Source organism: Hetaerina americana, unplaced genomic scaffold, assembly GCF_022747635.1.
Source record: "Hetaerina americana unplaced genomic scaffold, ioHetAmer1.1.p SCAF_48, whole genome shotgun sequence".
NCBI lineage: Eukaryota > Metazoa > Arthropoda > Insecta > Odonata > Calopterygidae > Hetaerina > Hetaerina americana.
Genome location: NW_027287073.1, coordinates 604,431 through 616,766, shown reverse-complemented (window position 1 = coordinate 616,766; position 12,336 = coordinate 604,431). Strand labels below are relative to the sequence as shown.

Genomic DNA, 12,336 nt, shown 5'->3' with positions numbered 1-12,336 from the left:
TTTTATTTTTTTTATAAATCGCCGATGTGCAAAGAGTTTTCAGGGTCTATCCAAAACCTACCATGAATAAGTAGAAAACCTAAAATTATCATCAAAGTAAATCACTCACTTTTTCTGAAATTTTGAACTGCTTCCACCACAGAATTCTCATCAAGATCTTCAAGGCGAACTGTCTGTTTGAGGACATGCACAGTGCAGCAACTGTTGATGACCTTCTCTATGACGGAAGCAACTGAGTCCCTTCTGGCACTTCCACTCCTCACTATCCAATTCGAGAACCTCAGACACTGTTCTAGTTGGAACATTTGGTGCAAATATTCTTTGTCATCAGTGGCATTCTAAACAAAGGAATTATTTGATCATTGTCACAAAAATACAATATAATATTGAATAACAGATAAAATGATAACATTCAAGCAATTTTTTATTAATCACACAATGAACTTTGCAAACTTCCCTTAGATTCTAAAGAATTTTTTATTTTCACTTTGATGGCATTATTTATTTGCTGAGGACTAGATACCACAAAATAAAAATTGCATGCTAGCAAAGGACACATCAAATGGGAATGAAAACATTAGCAACAAGGAAGGTATTAATTATTGCTATTGAAAATTATTTCCAGCAAAGGGAATTTCTGCTTACACTTCTTGGATATAAGGCACATTGAATAGTAAATTCAGCTGGTAGTTTGTGGTGCAAAATAAGACCAATGTTATAGGGCTTTACATAGAAACATTTCGTACATACAGAAGAAATATGCAAGTTATTAACCTTACAAGGGCTATAATCATGCACATCAGTATTACTATATTCTTATTTACAAAAAACAATTGCAGTAAATATATGAATACATGAAAGAGGCAACACATTGAACTTCCTCCAAAGGGGAAGACTTGGGGCATCAAACCTGACATTGACTATCAAGCGAAAAATTTTCTTTTGAAGTTTGAACATTGAAAAAGTTGGAAGGGAAGAACCCCAAAACAATAATCATATTAGGTAAAACGTGTGGGTAAAAAGAGAACATAATAGATGGAGAGGAGAATTTTTTCAGAAATAGTGAAATTAATAGTTTGAATAAGAAACCACAAAGAATTAAGTCTCTTCAAAATCAATATGAGAATTCGAATGAAGTGCCAAAAAATTTGGCACACTTTTTTTGGGCAAAAGTTTTCCATCAAAAGGAAATTTAAACAGTAGGGTAGGTGTGTTTTTGTGAGCAAATCTCATGACTTGTGACTTTTTGACATTGATTTTTTAGAAGATGTGTCCAAGGATTGATTTTTCGGGTGACCAGACTGCAAGGTGTTCACAAGTTCCTGAGTAGAGGCACATGAAATTACAATATTAGGGTCATATGCATTCAGAATGGAAAGACTACCAGATATACTGACCAAGTTGTCAGGGAGAAAAATAATGCACAGGATAGGCTCTAGAACAGGACCCTGGGGAACACCTATATTTATCATTTTTGGGGGATATATATTCTACGAGGGTCATCCGGAAAGTAGTACCCGTTCGTGCCGCATGAAGTGCTGACGACGCGAGTAGCCGCTGGACGAGGTCAGATAGCTTCAGTGGCTTGTCTGCCTTCTCTGAGCCAAGTTGCGTGACGCTAGCATTGCCTGTGTTGTTTCTGTGATTGTTTACAATGTTTAAAAAAATTGAGAACGCCGCCAGTTGTGAAGTGAGGGCAGTGATTAAATTCCTCAATGCAAGAAACGTTCGCCCATGTGATATTCATCGCCAATTAAAGGAGGTGTATGGAGACAATGTAATGGACGAGTCGTCTGTTCGGCGGTGGTGTCGCAACTTCAACATGGGGAGGGGGAACACACACGACGATGAGCGTTCGGAGAGACCGTCTGTCATTACAGACCAACTGGTGAGCTCAGTTGACGAATTCGTGAGGAACGATCGGCGCGTCACAATTGATGACATCTGTGAGCATTTTCCCAATGTTTCTCGAACAATTGTTCATGAAATTGTTAAACACCATCTGCATTATGCAAAAATTTGTGCAAGATGGGTCCCTCGCGTATCTCAATGAGCTGGTGGCGAAGGACTATGCAGCAGGAATACAGAAACTTGTCACACGTTATGACAAATGCCTTAATTTGCTTGGAGATTATGTTGAGAAGTAGTTTAAAGTATCCTCTTTCAAATAAAATTTTTTATGTTTGTTAATATTTACTTTTGTGTCTTTATTTCACAAACGGGTACTACTTTCCGGATGACCCTCGTACATGGGTCGCGGTAGTCCAGGGGGTAGAGCGTTGGACTACTGACCAGAGGGTCCCGGGTTCGATTCCCGGGCAAGGCATTCTGGGCACCTGCAGCTTCACCCAAGCTATGCAATTTTTCGGGTACCAGGTCTTCCTGGGAAACCATAACCGGCACAGGGAAAGGAACCGGCCCCCCTACCCTGATGTGTGAATTTCACATGCCGTACAGGGCTTAGTACTGGGTGAACTCTGTCATCACCTCCCAAACCGACCTTCGGGTTGATTACTGTGTTTATGGTTTATACATTCTACATTTGTGCACAGGTAAGGAACATCATCAATAATGAGCCAATACTTACATAAGCCAAAAATATCAGGTTTTCAAGGGTTCAATAGGACTTGGATCTCAAGCAACTTGTTTTCAAGGTATTGTACATTGAGGAGGAAGGCACACAAAATTATATGTGTGGATGGTCACAAATATTCGAATTTATTGACGGCATTACTAGATCTTATTGAGGTGGGGCAAGAAGTATTGTCAAAAGGTGTTCTGGAGGTGATAATCTGGGTTCACATCAGGCAGTTTCTAAGGTGGAAAAAATTTTCCCACATTACACTTTCACGCTAGGTATCACTTTTGAACAATTTATCCACTAATTTTGGAGGAGCAATTACTTTGAAGGAGCAATAACACACACCAGGCCTTGAGTTTTCAAACAAAAATACACTGGAAGGAAATTTCTTCTTCAAGTATCAAGCATGATAATAATGAGGTGAAAAATAATTGTGAATTAAATGCGAATGAACTCCATTGTGCTAAACCGCAATACCCCATATCCCATTTCAAAAATTTCAACTCTTCCCATACCACTTTTGGAAAACATTAAAGTCATTGGGTGGGGCTCATTCTTCAGATATTGGATGTTTCCAACTGGACAAATGGAAATGTCTCTTGAAAATACCAACTTCAAACTCCTATGAAAGTGTTCAGGTTTAGGTGCATTGTGATACAATAAACACGCAGCAATTTATTATCAATTATCATAAAGCTAACTTGAAATTAAATAAAATTCTGAGCAAAATGTAAAAATCAAAGGTTTTATCAGAACCAGAAAGAACTACACATTTAATTTATAAAGCATACTGGGTCTCTCTTTGTAAACAGTGGTTAGTTACCTTGCATTCTTCAATGAGAGAGTATAGATCTTCTTCTGAAGATTTACCATGCATCAAAAAGTTCTCCCACACTCCATAACAGATGAGTGGCCACAATTTTTTTAGCCCTGAGTGACTGAGGCAGGCTTTGACACTGTCGATATTGTGAGCCATAACAGCATTAACACACAGCTCCTGCAGATATATAACAGTTCCAAATTAGTCAAAATAACTAAATACAATGCCTAAAAAAATAACACCAGGATAAAAACAGTTCCAGAAAATTTAAACTGTATATTTAATTCAGCACAATACAAATACATTAATCTATTAAGGTGGAAGGAGAAAAGGAGAGGGAAGGCCACAATGAGGGAGAAGGAGCGAGGTTTGTATGGGCTATACGGAAAGCAGTATTGATGCAATTAAGGTTTTGGATTAAGTATGGGGAAAAAGATAAGCAATGTAGATTAAAGGCAATTCTTATAGCCTTGCAGATATAATGCCTTTCATGGCCGAATTATTACCAATTCCATATTTTCAAGCTCTGGATTCAAAGCAGCAGAATGAAGGGTATTGGACGATATGAGTGGAAAAAAAACAATTACCAAATGAATGATTGTGGGTATGGGCATGTTTTGAGACTGACAACGGCTCAGAAGAGGCTGTAGCAATTAATGTAGAAAGTTCAGGTGAGGTGTACAAAGCATCAGGTACTCATACGAGGGGGGACACAAAAATAACAGGAATGTTGTTATAGATTCTTCAGTTCTCAATATATTTACATGAAATTTTGTTCACCTTCAAAGTATTCCCCATTGACCACAATGCACTTCTCCAAACGATTCTTCCATTGTTCGAAACATTTCTGAAATTCATTTATCAGGATGTCCTTCAGGTCTTCTAGCGATTTTTGTTTTACCTCCTCCACAGTGTCAAAACGCTTTCCTTTCATGTCCCTTTTGAGTCTGGGGAACAAAAAGAAGTCACAGGGAGCTAAATCTGGTGAGTAGAGGGGGTGGTCAATCGATGTCATGCCATTTTTTGTCAAAAACTGCATCACAGAGAGGGCGGTATGAGCCGGCGCGATGTCATGATGGATGAACCAGGCACCCGCGTGCCATAGATCTGCTCTAGAATCCTCTGCATTGAATCCATGACACTCCAGACATCTCACAGAGTTGATCAATGCTTCTGTGACGGTCTTCATGACTGAGGGCATTGATTTTGTCAGCGTTTTCCTCAGTTTTTGATGTTGAAGGGTGGCCTGAATGGGGTTGGTCTTCAATTGACATTTCATCATTTTTAAAATGTGTAAACCACTCGTAGACTCTGGTTTTGCCTAGGGCAGCTTCCCCATAAGCAGTCTTGAGCATTACAATAGTTTCCGTGGCCGATTTCCCCCACAGGAAACAAAATTTCACTGCAGCACATTGCTCTTGATAATCCGCCATTACGTTTTTTGCCAAAAGGAAAAAAGTTGTTTCACTGAAACAGCTCTTATGGACGAACCAATCCAGTCACAGCGACGGCGTTGCACATACTGATGCAGGAGGTGTGAGCCTGACATATGACTGGCCAGACAAAGGCTTCCTCCACTCTTGCTTCCCACCGCAGCACAATTTCCATTACTTTTGGGTCCCCCTCTATATCAAGCAATACTGGTTTAACTGTTGTACATATACCATACTTTTTGAAGATGCGTTACTGTTTGACAACAGCAAGGGACCAACCATGTTGAAACACAGGTTTCAATTCAATCACCAAAGTTAAAGCAATGATGGGTCTGGATGGATGTTGCCCAAGTGAATCTCTATACCCCTGGTGCTCTTGTTCCCTGACCGCATGCGACAGGCAGACAGGGTTAGCCCAGTGGACCATAAGGTCTAAGCTCTTTAGGCTCCTGTTATGAGCCCCACCATTCCAACAAACTACATGTCTATATACCGTTTGATCAAAGTGAAAGTGAGGTAGGACTGTTAGATCCTATGCAAACAGAAATAACAGTAGCTGAAAGGATAGGTTTTGCATTGTGACAAATAATGAATGATAGTACCAGGAAACTTGGGGAGAAGGAGTTGTGTGTGGAGGGTGGTGAGGACGTTGAATATATTGAAGGTTGGCAGGTAATTTACAGAAGATAGTGGAATATTTGGAACCAAGCATTGAGGAGAGGGGGGGAAGGGGAAAAGGTCTTTAAGTAACTTCACCACCTTGTGCATTCTGGGGTTGAAGGTGGTACATATTGTTCAACAGCGTATGGATTTGAATTTGGGGTGTGGCAGATATGGAGAAGAGGAAGGAAAGACGCAGCAGTTTAGAAGAGAGGGTGGATAGTCATGTTTGAGGAATTTTTAGATGATAATTGAGAGATGAATGGTTATAGTAAATGCATTATATGAGCATATGGAATGGTATATGAAGTGTGCAAATGATGGTAGCTGCTACACTTGGTTGTTGCTAGGTTAGATATGAACTGATTTGAGGATCTGGCCGCTGGAAAGGAATATTCTGACATCTTTAAAGCAATATTGGTAATGGTTGTCAGAGAGGTAAATGAGAGAGAGGAAGTTAAGTAGGAAATGAATTAATGAATTTGGAAAGGGAATCGAGAATGTGAAAAAAGATTAAAATTATATTATCTAAGCTAGAACTAGAAGAGCTTGGAAAGAGAAAAATGGAAGGAAAGAAGAACCAAGGGTCCTCTTGAAACAAGGGAGGGGAGGGAAAGAAGCAGATCAAGGATACCAAGGGAAGATTAACAGGTAAGGAAGAGAACCAATACATAAACCTGTTTAAAAAACAGAAATTGCATGCATGTTCTTTGGGATCATTCTTGAATATGCACGAAAGACACCAGTCCCGAATAAAAAGCATGCTGTCTCAATCAACAAAGAAAACTTAAGTTATATATTCTATTGTTTCAGGCTTCACTTCGTGGAAGTAATTGATATCCATTATTGAAATAGAAAGAAAGACTCGTACTTTTCCACAGATTAAATCTGTGGAAAAGTACGAGTCTTTCTTTCTATTTCAATAATGGAAAACTTAAGTTATTTTATTTGATTTAGCCTGGTCTCTGCAAATTTCCGGAAGTAAAAGGCTGTACCAGTTAACCAGTGTGTTAAATAATACATATTTACTTTTAGATTTGGTAAAATTATGAGTTTTAAGATTCGACTTTTGTACATTGAGTAACTTAGTAAAAGGTATTTTTACACATTCTCCAGAGAAACTGCCACAAATATCACAACAAGTCATTATGTGAGTTTACGTACTTTAATCAATGTCTATTATCTTTCCTTACCACAATATCTTCTATCCAAGGAACATTTCTCTTGTGGGAACGTAAGAACACCTCTCTCATATTAATTTTCCCATCATTCACCAGGTTTCTGAGAATGGCTTCATTCGCAGTGGCATCCTCACAACCGGAACACTTCCACAGCTGCTTCCCTGTTTCTAAACCTATAAGAACCTTGAGAAGGCCAAATTTGCCCCTACCAATCAGACTTAAATACACTTGTGCCAGATTTATTTTCCCAGAATAGCACAACTCCAACAATTTTGGAAATACAATTTCCACTATCTTCTTTTCCTTCTCTTCAGATACTTCAAAAATGGTTAAAAGGGTGATTATTTTAGAAGTGACCTCTTCACTTTCAGAATTGTTCAACAAATCGCTGAACGCTTTATCATAAACGTCTAGAAGCATTCCATCTGAGTGGGTGAAATGAGAACTCCACAAACAGAGAAGTCTTTGTATGACTAGGTTGGTATTTACTGGATTTTGTATAAGGCACTTTCTCAAGTATTCTACTGCATTTAATGATATACCTCTAGGATTAGAGGGTGTCTGTGTTTTGCTTCTGTCCATTGATATAATTGCAATATAAAGTTGAATGATCTCCTGAGAAAGGAAAAAACAATGCAATTAACCCTGATATAGGATATTAGTTCAGCAGAAAAATCCCAGCAAAAACACAAATATTTGACGTAACTTACATTTTTTAATTCATAAGAAATCAATTCTGGCAGATTGCACAGAATGCCATGCATTTCAGAAACTTTTTTCAACTTGTCTATGTCGGCACGCGATAATTTATGTTCAGAGAACCACTTTAATGACCTAAGTTCCAGAGAGGTTAATGATGTTACTTTATAGATAAATGCCGATGCCAACCAACTAAGCTGCCATGGTTTTCCGATGGTAGGGCTATTTATCCTGTGAGAGAAGCCAACAACATGCAGGTTTGTATATCTTCACAAAATTTAAAAAAACAACCAAAAGGGCGATATTATTTAAATACCTTGACTGATTTGGATGAGTGGCTATTTCTAGCATTAACTTTTCCATTAAATTTTTGTCCTCTTCTTTAATAATTCTTTCTGATGCATTAAACAAAGACTCCACGACACTCCACAAACCATGAGACAAGAAGAAGTTGAAGTGATCCATTTTATGTAGACTGGCCTTACCAGAACACTGACTTTATAAAACAGGAAAAAGGGTGTTTTCCCTATTCCTTAAAAATGTTGAACACTTTGGCGGAAAACCACTTGCGACACATAAGGCCAAGGGTATATCGCGAAAGAAAGCTTTGACTACATTGTTAAAACAATTATAATCATGAAACACCCCAACAGGTAAATTTGCCTCCCTATCGAAAAAATTTTCAACTTCGGCATAACAGGTGACACTAGTCCTTATAAAATTAACAACGGAAACAACCATCTGCGATAAATTTTGACTGTTTACACCACTTGGCCGAACATTCTTCGCATTTCTTATTTCACTTGCAGGCGATATCGGCTTACCACACGTTACGTTACAGATGCACTAGGTACATAATGACCAGATTACGATATAATTTAAGCTTTTAGGGGTATAATTGTACTTTTAATGCATGAAAAGGACATTTACTCATTTTTACGAATTTGTAAAAAAAATTATTACCAATTACAACATTTATTCTATGAATAATAAAAATGTCTTTATAGTATTGGTAATGCTGATATAACGTAACTGCTGAGTCAGTTTTGTCACAGCTGACTGAGTCAGTACCTGACTGAGTACTCTTGGTGGTTCTACGTAGCAGTGGAAAGATCCGCGTGACAACAAACCCAAACATGGGAAATAGGTCGTCTTTGTTATTGAGAGCAGAAGAAATTGCTCAAATACAGGAAGAAACGGGATGTACGTTAACCTTGTTCTACCTCCAGAATGTTTGGCTTACTACTATTGTGTTTAATTCTAATAAATTGTTATTTCTTGCAGTCACCTCAAATCAAATTGAACGCTTGTACAGCAGATTCACTAGCTTAGACCGTGGAGATTGTGGGACATTGAGTCGCGAGGACTTCCTTAGAATACCTGAGCTGGCGATAAATCCCCTAGGAGATAGAATTGTTCATGCGTTCTTCCAAGAGGGATGTGGCGATAGAGTCAACTTCCTACAATTTATGCAAGTTCTTGCCCATTTTCGACCCATCAAGAAAAACAAAGACAATAAACTAAATTCAAGGGAACAGAAATTGAAATGTATGTTTTCATTAATCCCTGATTTATTACTTATAGGTATGGATTTTTGACGCCTGAATTTGTTTTATTCATTTTGAATTTGGTGATATATTTTCAGTCGCTTTTAAAATGTACGACCTTGACAGCGATGACCGAATATCTAGAGACGAGCTGCTGGCAATTTTACACATGATGGTTGGAGCCAATATAAGGTACACTACAACTCTTAGACTTCATTGCTGTTAGATATAGCAATAAGTTGTAATAGGAGAACATATGGCTGATCCATATTCTGGAACCATATAAACTATTATAATTATTTTCAGTGAGGAACAGCTGACAAGTATTGCTGAGAGAACTATTTTGGAGGCAGACCAGGATGGTGACCAAATGATTTCTTTTGAAGAATTCTGCAAAGCTTTGGAACGGACCGATGTTGAACAGAAAATGTCCATTAGATTCTTGAATTAAGTAATGTATGTTAAAAAACCTCAGGACCTCTTAATAAGTGTTATTTGTAGAAGTGTAAGTAGTGTTTCTTTTTGCCATGTATTTGCTTTGGGAAAGCTGTCATTTTTCCAATCTGTGAAGGGAATGTCATTCTTAGTTTGGCCGTGAAAATTAAATCAGGATCCTGGGGAAAATTCCGCTCTTTTCATTTGTTGAAATATTAAATAGCATTTGGTCGTAATTTTTTAGAGCCGAAAGATAGGTGCATTTATGTAAATATATAACTTTCATGTCCAAAAATGTATATTTTTAATAAATTGTATTTATTTCAATATAAGTACTGCACTGTAGCGGTATGGCTTACATTAATTTCTAGTTGATATGTTTTTTGTGAAAAAAGTTATAAGAAGTGTGCAGCAATTTTATACAGAAGCTTACGTATAGTACCTACTAACAATGGTATTGCACTTAAAGCATCACCCCAATATGTGCGTTTTCAATTATGCATTAGTTAGATGAAGGGTCTTATCCAACCAATATACAATCATGTTACTGTTATCTTATGGCTTTTGTTCTCAAGTTAATACACACTCGTGCAAGGGGATTGCTGATTGATCAGAGCAAATCGGAAAATAATATGGCAAATGCAGGATGTATTCATTTGTGAAGCCTTAGAAAAAGCCTCTATGCTCTTGCTGGATAATTCTGTAGGAATATGCTGTACCATCAAATAGTCGTGAAAATGACCTATTGAATTACGCATCTGTGATTAGAGATGCAACTGCTTCTAAGGTCACTGCAAACGATATGGCAATAGACTCCTCTTTATTTTATTTCTTATTTATCAGTAGGTGACAATCGGGTATCCCAATTTTAAAATGCAAGTATTTAAGCTTCTTAACCATATGTTCTACTACAGGCTAATCATTTTACTAGAAGTTTCTGTCAGCATATATATAATAATGGCTACTTCTAAATTTAATGGTTAAAAGAGCAATGATGTAATAGGTCTCTTAACTAATGTTAAGAATTTACTGCATTTTACGGAGTGGCAGAAGGTACATGACCCAGAATGAAATGTCTAGGTGGACTTTCATTTAAACATAGCAATGAGTAACTCATGTTTAGTGTTTTTTCCAGGCATGTGCCACATCTCTCTATTTACTCCCTTCAACAGTGACTGTTCATCAACTTTTCTTCGAGTTTCATCAAAGTCAGGTGAGGCATAAATCACTGGTCATAAGATTCTGATTCGTTTAATACTGCTTTCTACTCAACCCTATTAGCATCTCAATTTGTGTGCACATTTTCTTTGTTCTATCATTACTTTTCCTATTAACCACATATACAAGGACTTACACTGTGGTGCTTCCCATTTCCCCTTGTCGACTCCCCTTCATCTAGTGAAATTCATTATTAAGGCAAAATTATTAAACTAAATAAATTTTGCAGACAAAATATCTAATAAGATATACATATTTATTTCCAGAATTCTCATTAGGTTTCTTTCTTACCCTATGCCTCATCTTCTTAAAGCATTTGTTAGTTAACATTTCACCACCATTGTTCTCCAAGAGAATCATTTCCAATTTTTATTAGGTAATCTACCGGTTAAGGTAGGTTTTTGGATGGACACAGCTACTAAATAAAACATTTTCTGCCTCCTAACTAAACAAAAAATCCATCATCCTACTCTATATCAGGCCCCTCTTCATCTCAGAGTACTTTCTTCCTCCCTTCATCCCGTCCAACATTCCTATCCTGTTCCTTCCCTTTCCTCGTTTGCCTAACATTCTCCCCTCAATTACAGTCTTCAACACCCCAGTGCCGGTTAATACCCCCTTCATCCACTTTTCCTGCCTCCATAGGATTTCTACCAACAAACCCCTCTCTCCGCCCACCATACCAAGTACTTCCTCATTTGTTTTCTTCTCTGTCCATTTCACCTCCTCCATTCTTCTCCACACCCACATTTCAAAAGCTTCCAATCTATGTCTATCCTCCTGCTTCAATGACCACCTTTCTGCGCCGTACATAGCTACACTCCATATCAAAGTTTTGATGAGTCTTTTCTTAATATCCTTACTCAAAGTCCCTCTCATCAATTCCCTCCTCCTTGTGAAAGCCTCTTTGCCTAGCACAATTCATTTCCTTACGTCCCTACTACTTTGACCATGTTGGTCCAAAACACTTCCAAGATACGTAAACTGTTCTACCTGCTCTAGTTTTTGCCCTCCTATTTTAATGTTTAGCTTAAATATCTTGCAAATATTTCAAACGTGCTCTAGTTATTCTCAATGCCTAACCACCATAGAAGCATTCTTCTGATATTCGTCCTGCTGAAGCATCATTGATGGGTTTTAAAATTCCTGGGCTTCTTTTGGTCAAATTTTTGCCTGTCAATAAATCTGAGATTTCCACTCCTCTCTCCAACTACACATGGAAGAAGGGACCATTTGGACTCAATTTTGCCTAAATAGAGACCTCTATCCATCTATCTACGTATGGGTTTGCAGCTCATCTTTTTGACCAGTTACATCACCCAAGTTTCTCACCCCATCTCTCCATGTGAATTTGCCACCCACCTCTCTTTTGATCCATCTCTTCTCATACTCGCAAGTCTTATTGCAGTTACCTTGTGTTCATTCAGCCAACATGCTATTAACCTTGTAGAAATCATGTTATGAAGATTTAATGGAAAGGTTGCATACATATGGCACACCCAATGTTTTATGATGCGTTGAAAAATATTTATTTGATACATAATATATATTTAAATATCAAATTAGTTTCTCTCATATTCTTCCTTCTCTCCACTGAGTCCATGACTGAATCTTTGGCTTCCTTTACCCGGGGGTTCTTCAGCCTGTAATGTGTTCATAGTTTCTAAAAATCTTGTCTTCATTTCTAGCCATCTTCCCATAATCAATCTTATATTGTTACTGCTAGCCATCACTTTTTCCTATTCATGTTACCAATCCATCC

At 37.8% G+C, this 12,336-nt stretch overlaps 2 protein-coding genes across 2 annotated transcripts in view; one reads left to right on the top strand and one right to left on the bottom strand.

Moving 5' to 3' along the window:
- The window catches only part of LOC139693377 (uncharacterized), an 82,686-nt gene extending 74,554 nt beyond the window's left edge, over positions 1-8,132 (bottom strand). The window contains exons 1-5 of the mRNA XM_071591505.1: positions 7,691-8,132; positions 7,386-7,605; positions 6,688-7,290; positions 3,405-3,578; positions 110-338 (exon numbers count right to left, since the gene is read on the bottom strand). Coding sequence (XP_071447606.1) covers positions 110-338; positions 3,405-3,578; positions 6,688-7,290; positions 7,386-7,605; positions 7,691-7,839 — 1,375 coding nt within the window. The 5' untranslated portion in view covers positions 7,840-8,132. The remainder of the gene's footprint in view (positions 1-109; positions 339-3,404; positions 3,579-6,687; positions 7,291-7,385; positions 7,606-7,690) is intronic.
- A 249-nt stretch (positions 8,133-8,381) lies between these two features.
- Positions 8,382-9,701, top strand: elm (calcineurin like EF-hand protein 1 elm). The gene is made up of 4 exons (XM_071591496.1): positions 8,382-8,577; positions 8,659-8,922; positions 9,020-9,113; positions 9,228-9,701. The coding sequence occupies exons 1-4, from the start codon at positions 8,511-8,513 to the stop codon at positions 9,370-9,372; spliced, it is 570 nt and encodes a 189-aa protein (XP_071447597.1). The 5' UTR covers positions 8,382-8,510; the 3' UTR covers positions 9,373-9,701.
- Positions 9,702-12,336: the final 2,635 nt, after the last annotated feature.

What these genes read in the sequence shown, in the direction of transcription:
- elm (XM_071591496.1), top strand. Translation starts at nt 8,511, where the DNA reads ATGGGAAATAGGTCGTCTTTGTTATTGAGAGCAGAAGAAATTGCTCAA. An exon ending in AAGGGAACAGAAATTGAAAT is followed by an intron (nt 8,923 to 9,019) that starts GTATGTTTTCAT and finishes ATATATTTTCAG; the next exon opens with TCGCTTTTAAAATGTACGAC. An exon ending in ATGGTTGGAGCCAATATAAG is followed by an intron (nt 9,114 to 9,227) that starts GTACACTACAAC and finishes AATTATTTTCAG; the next exon opens with TGAGGAACAGCTGACAAGTA.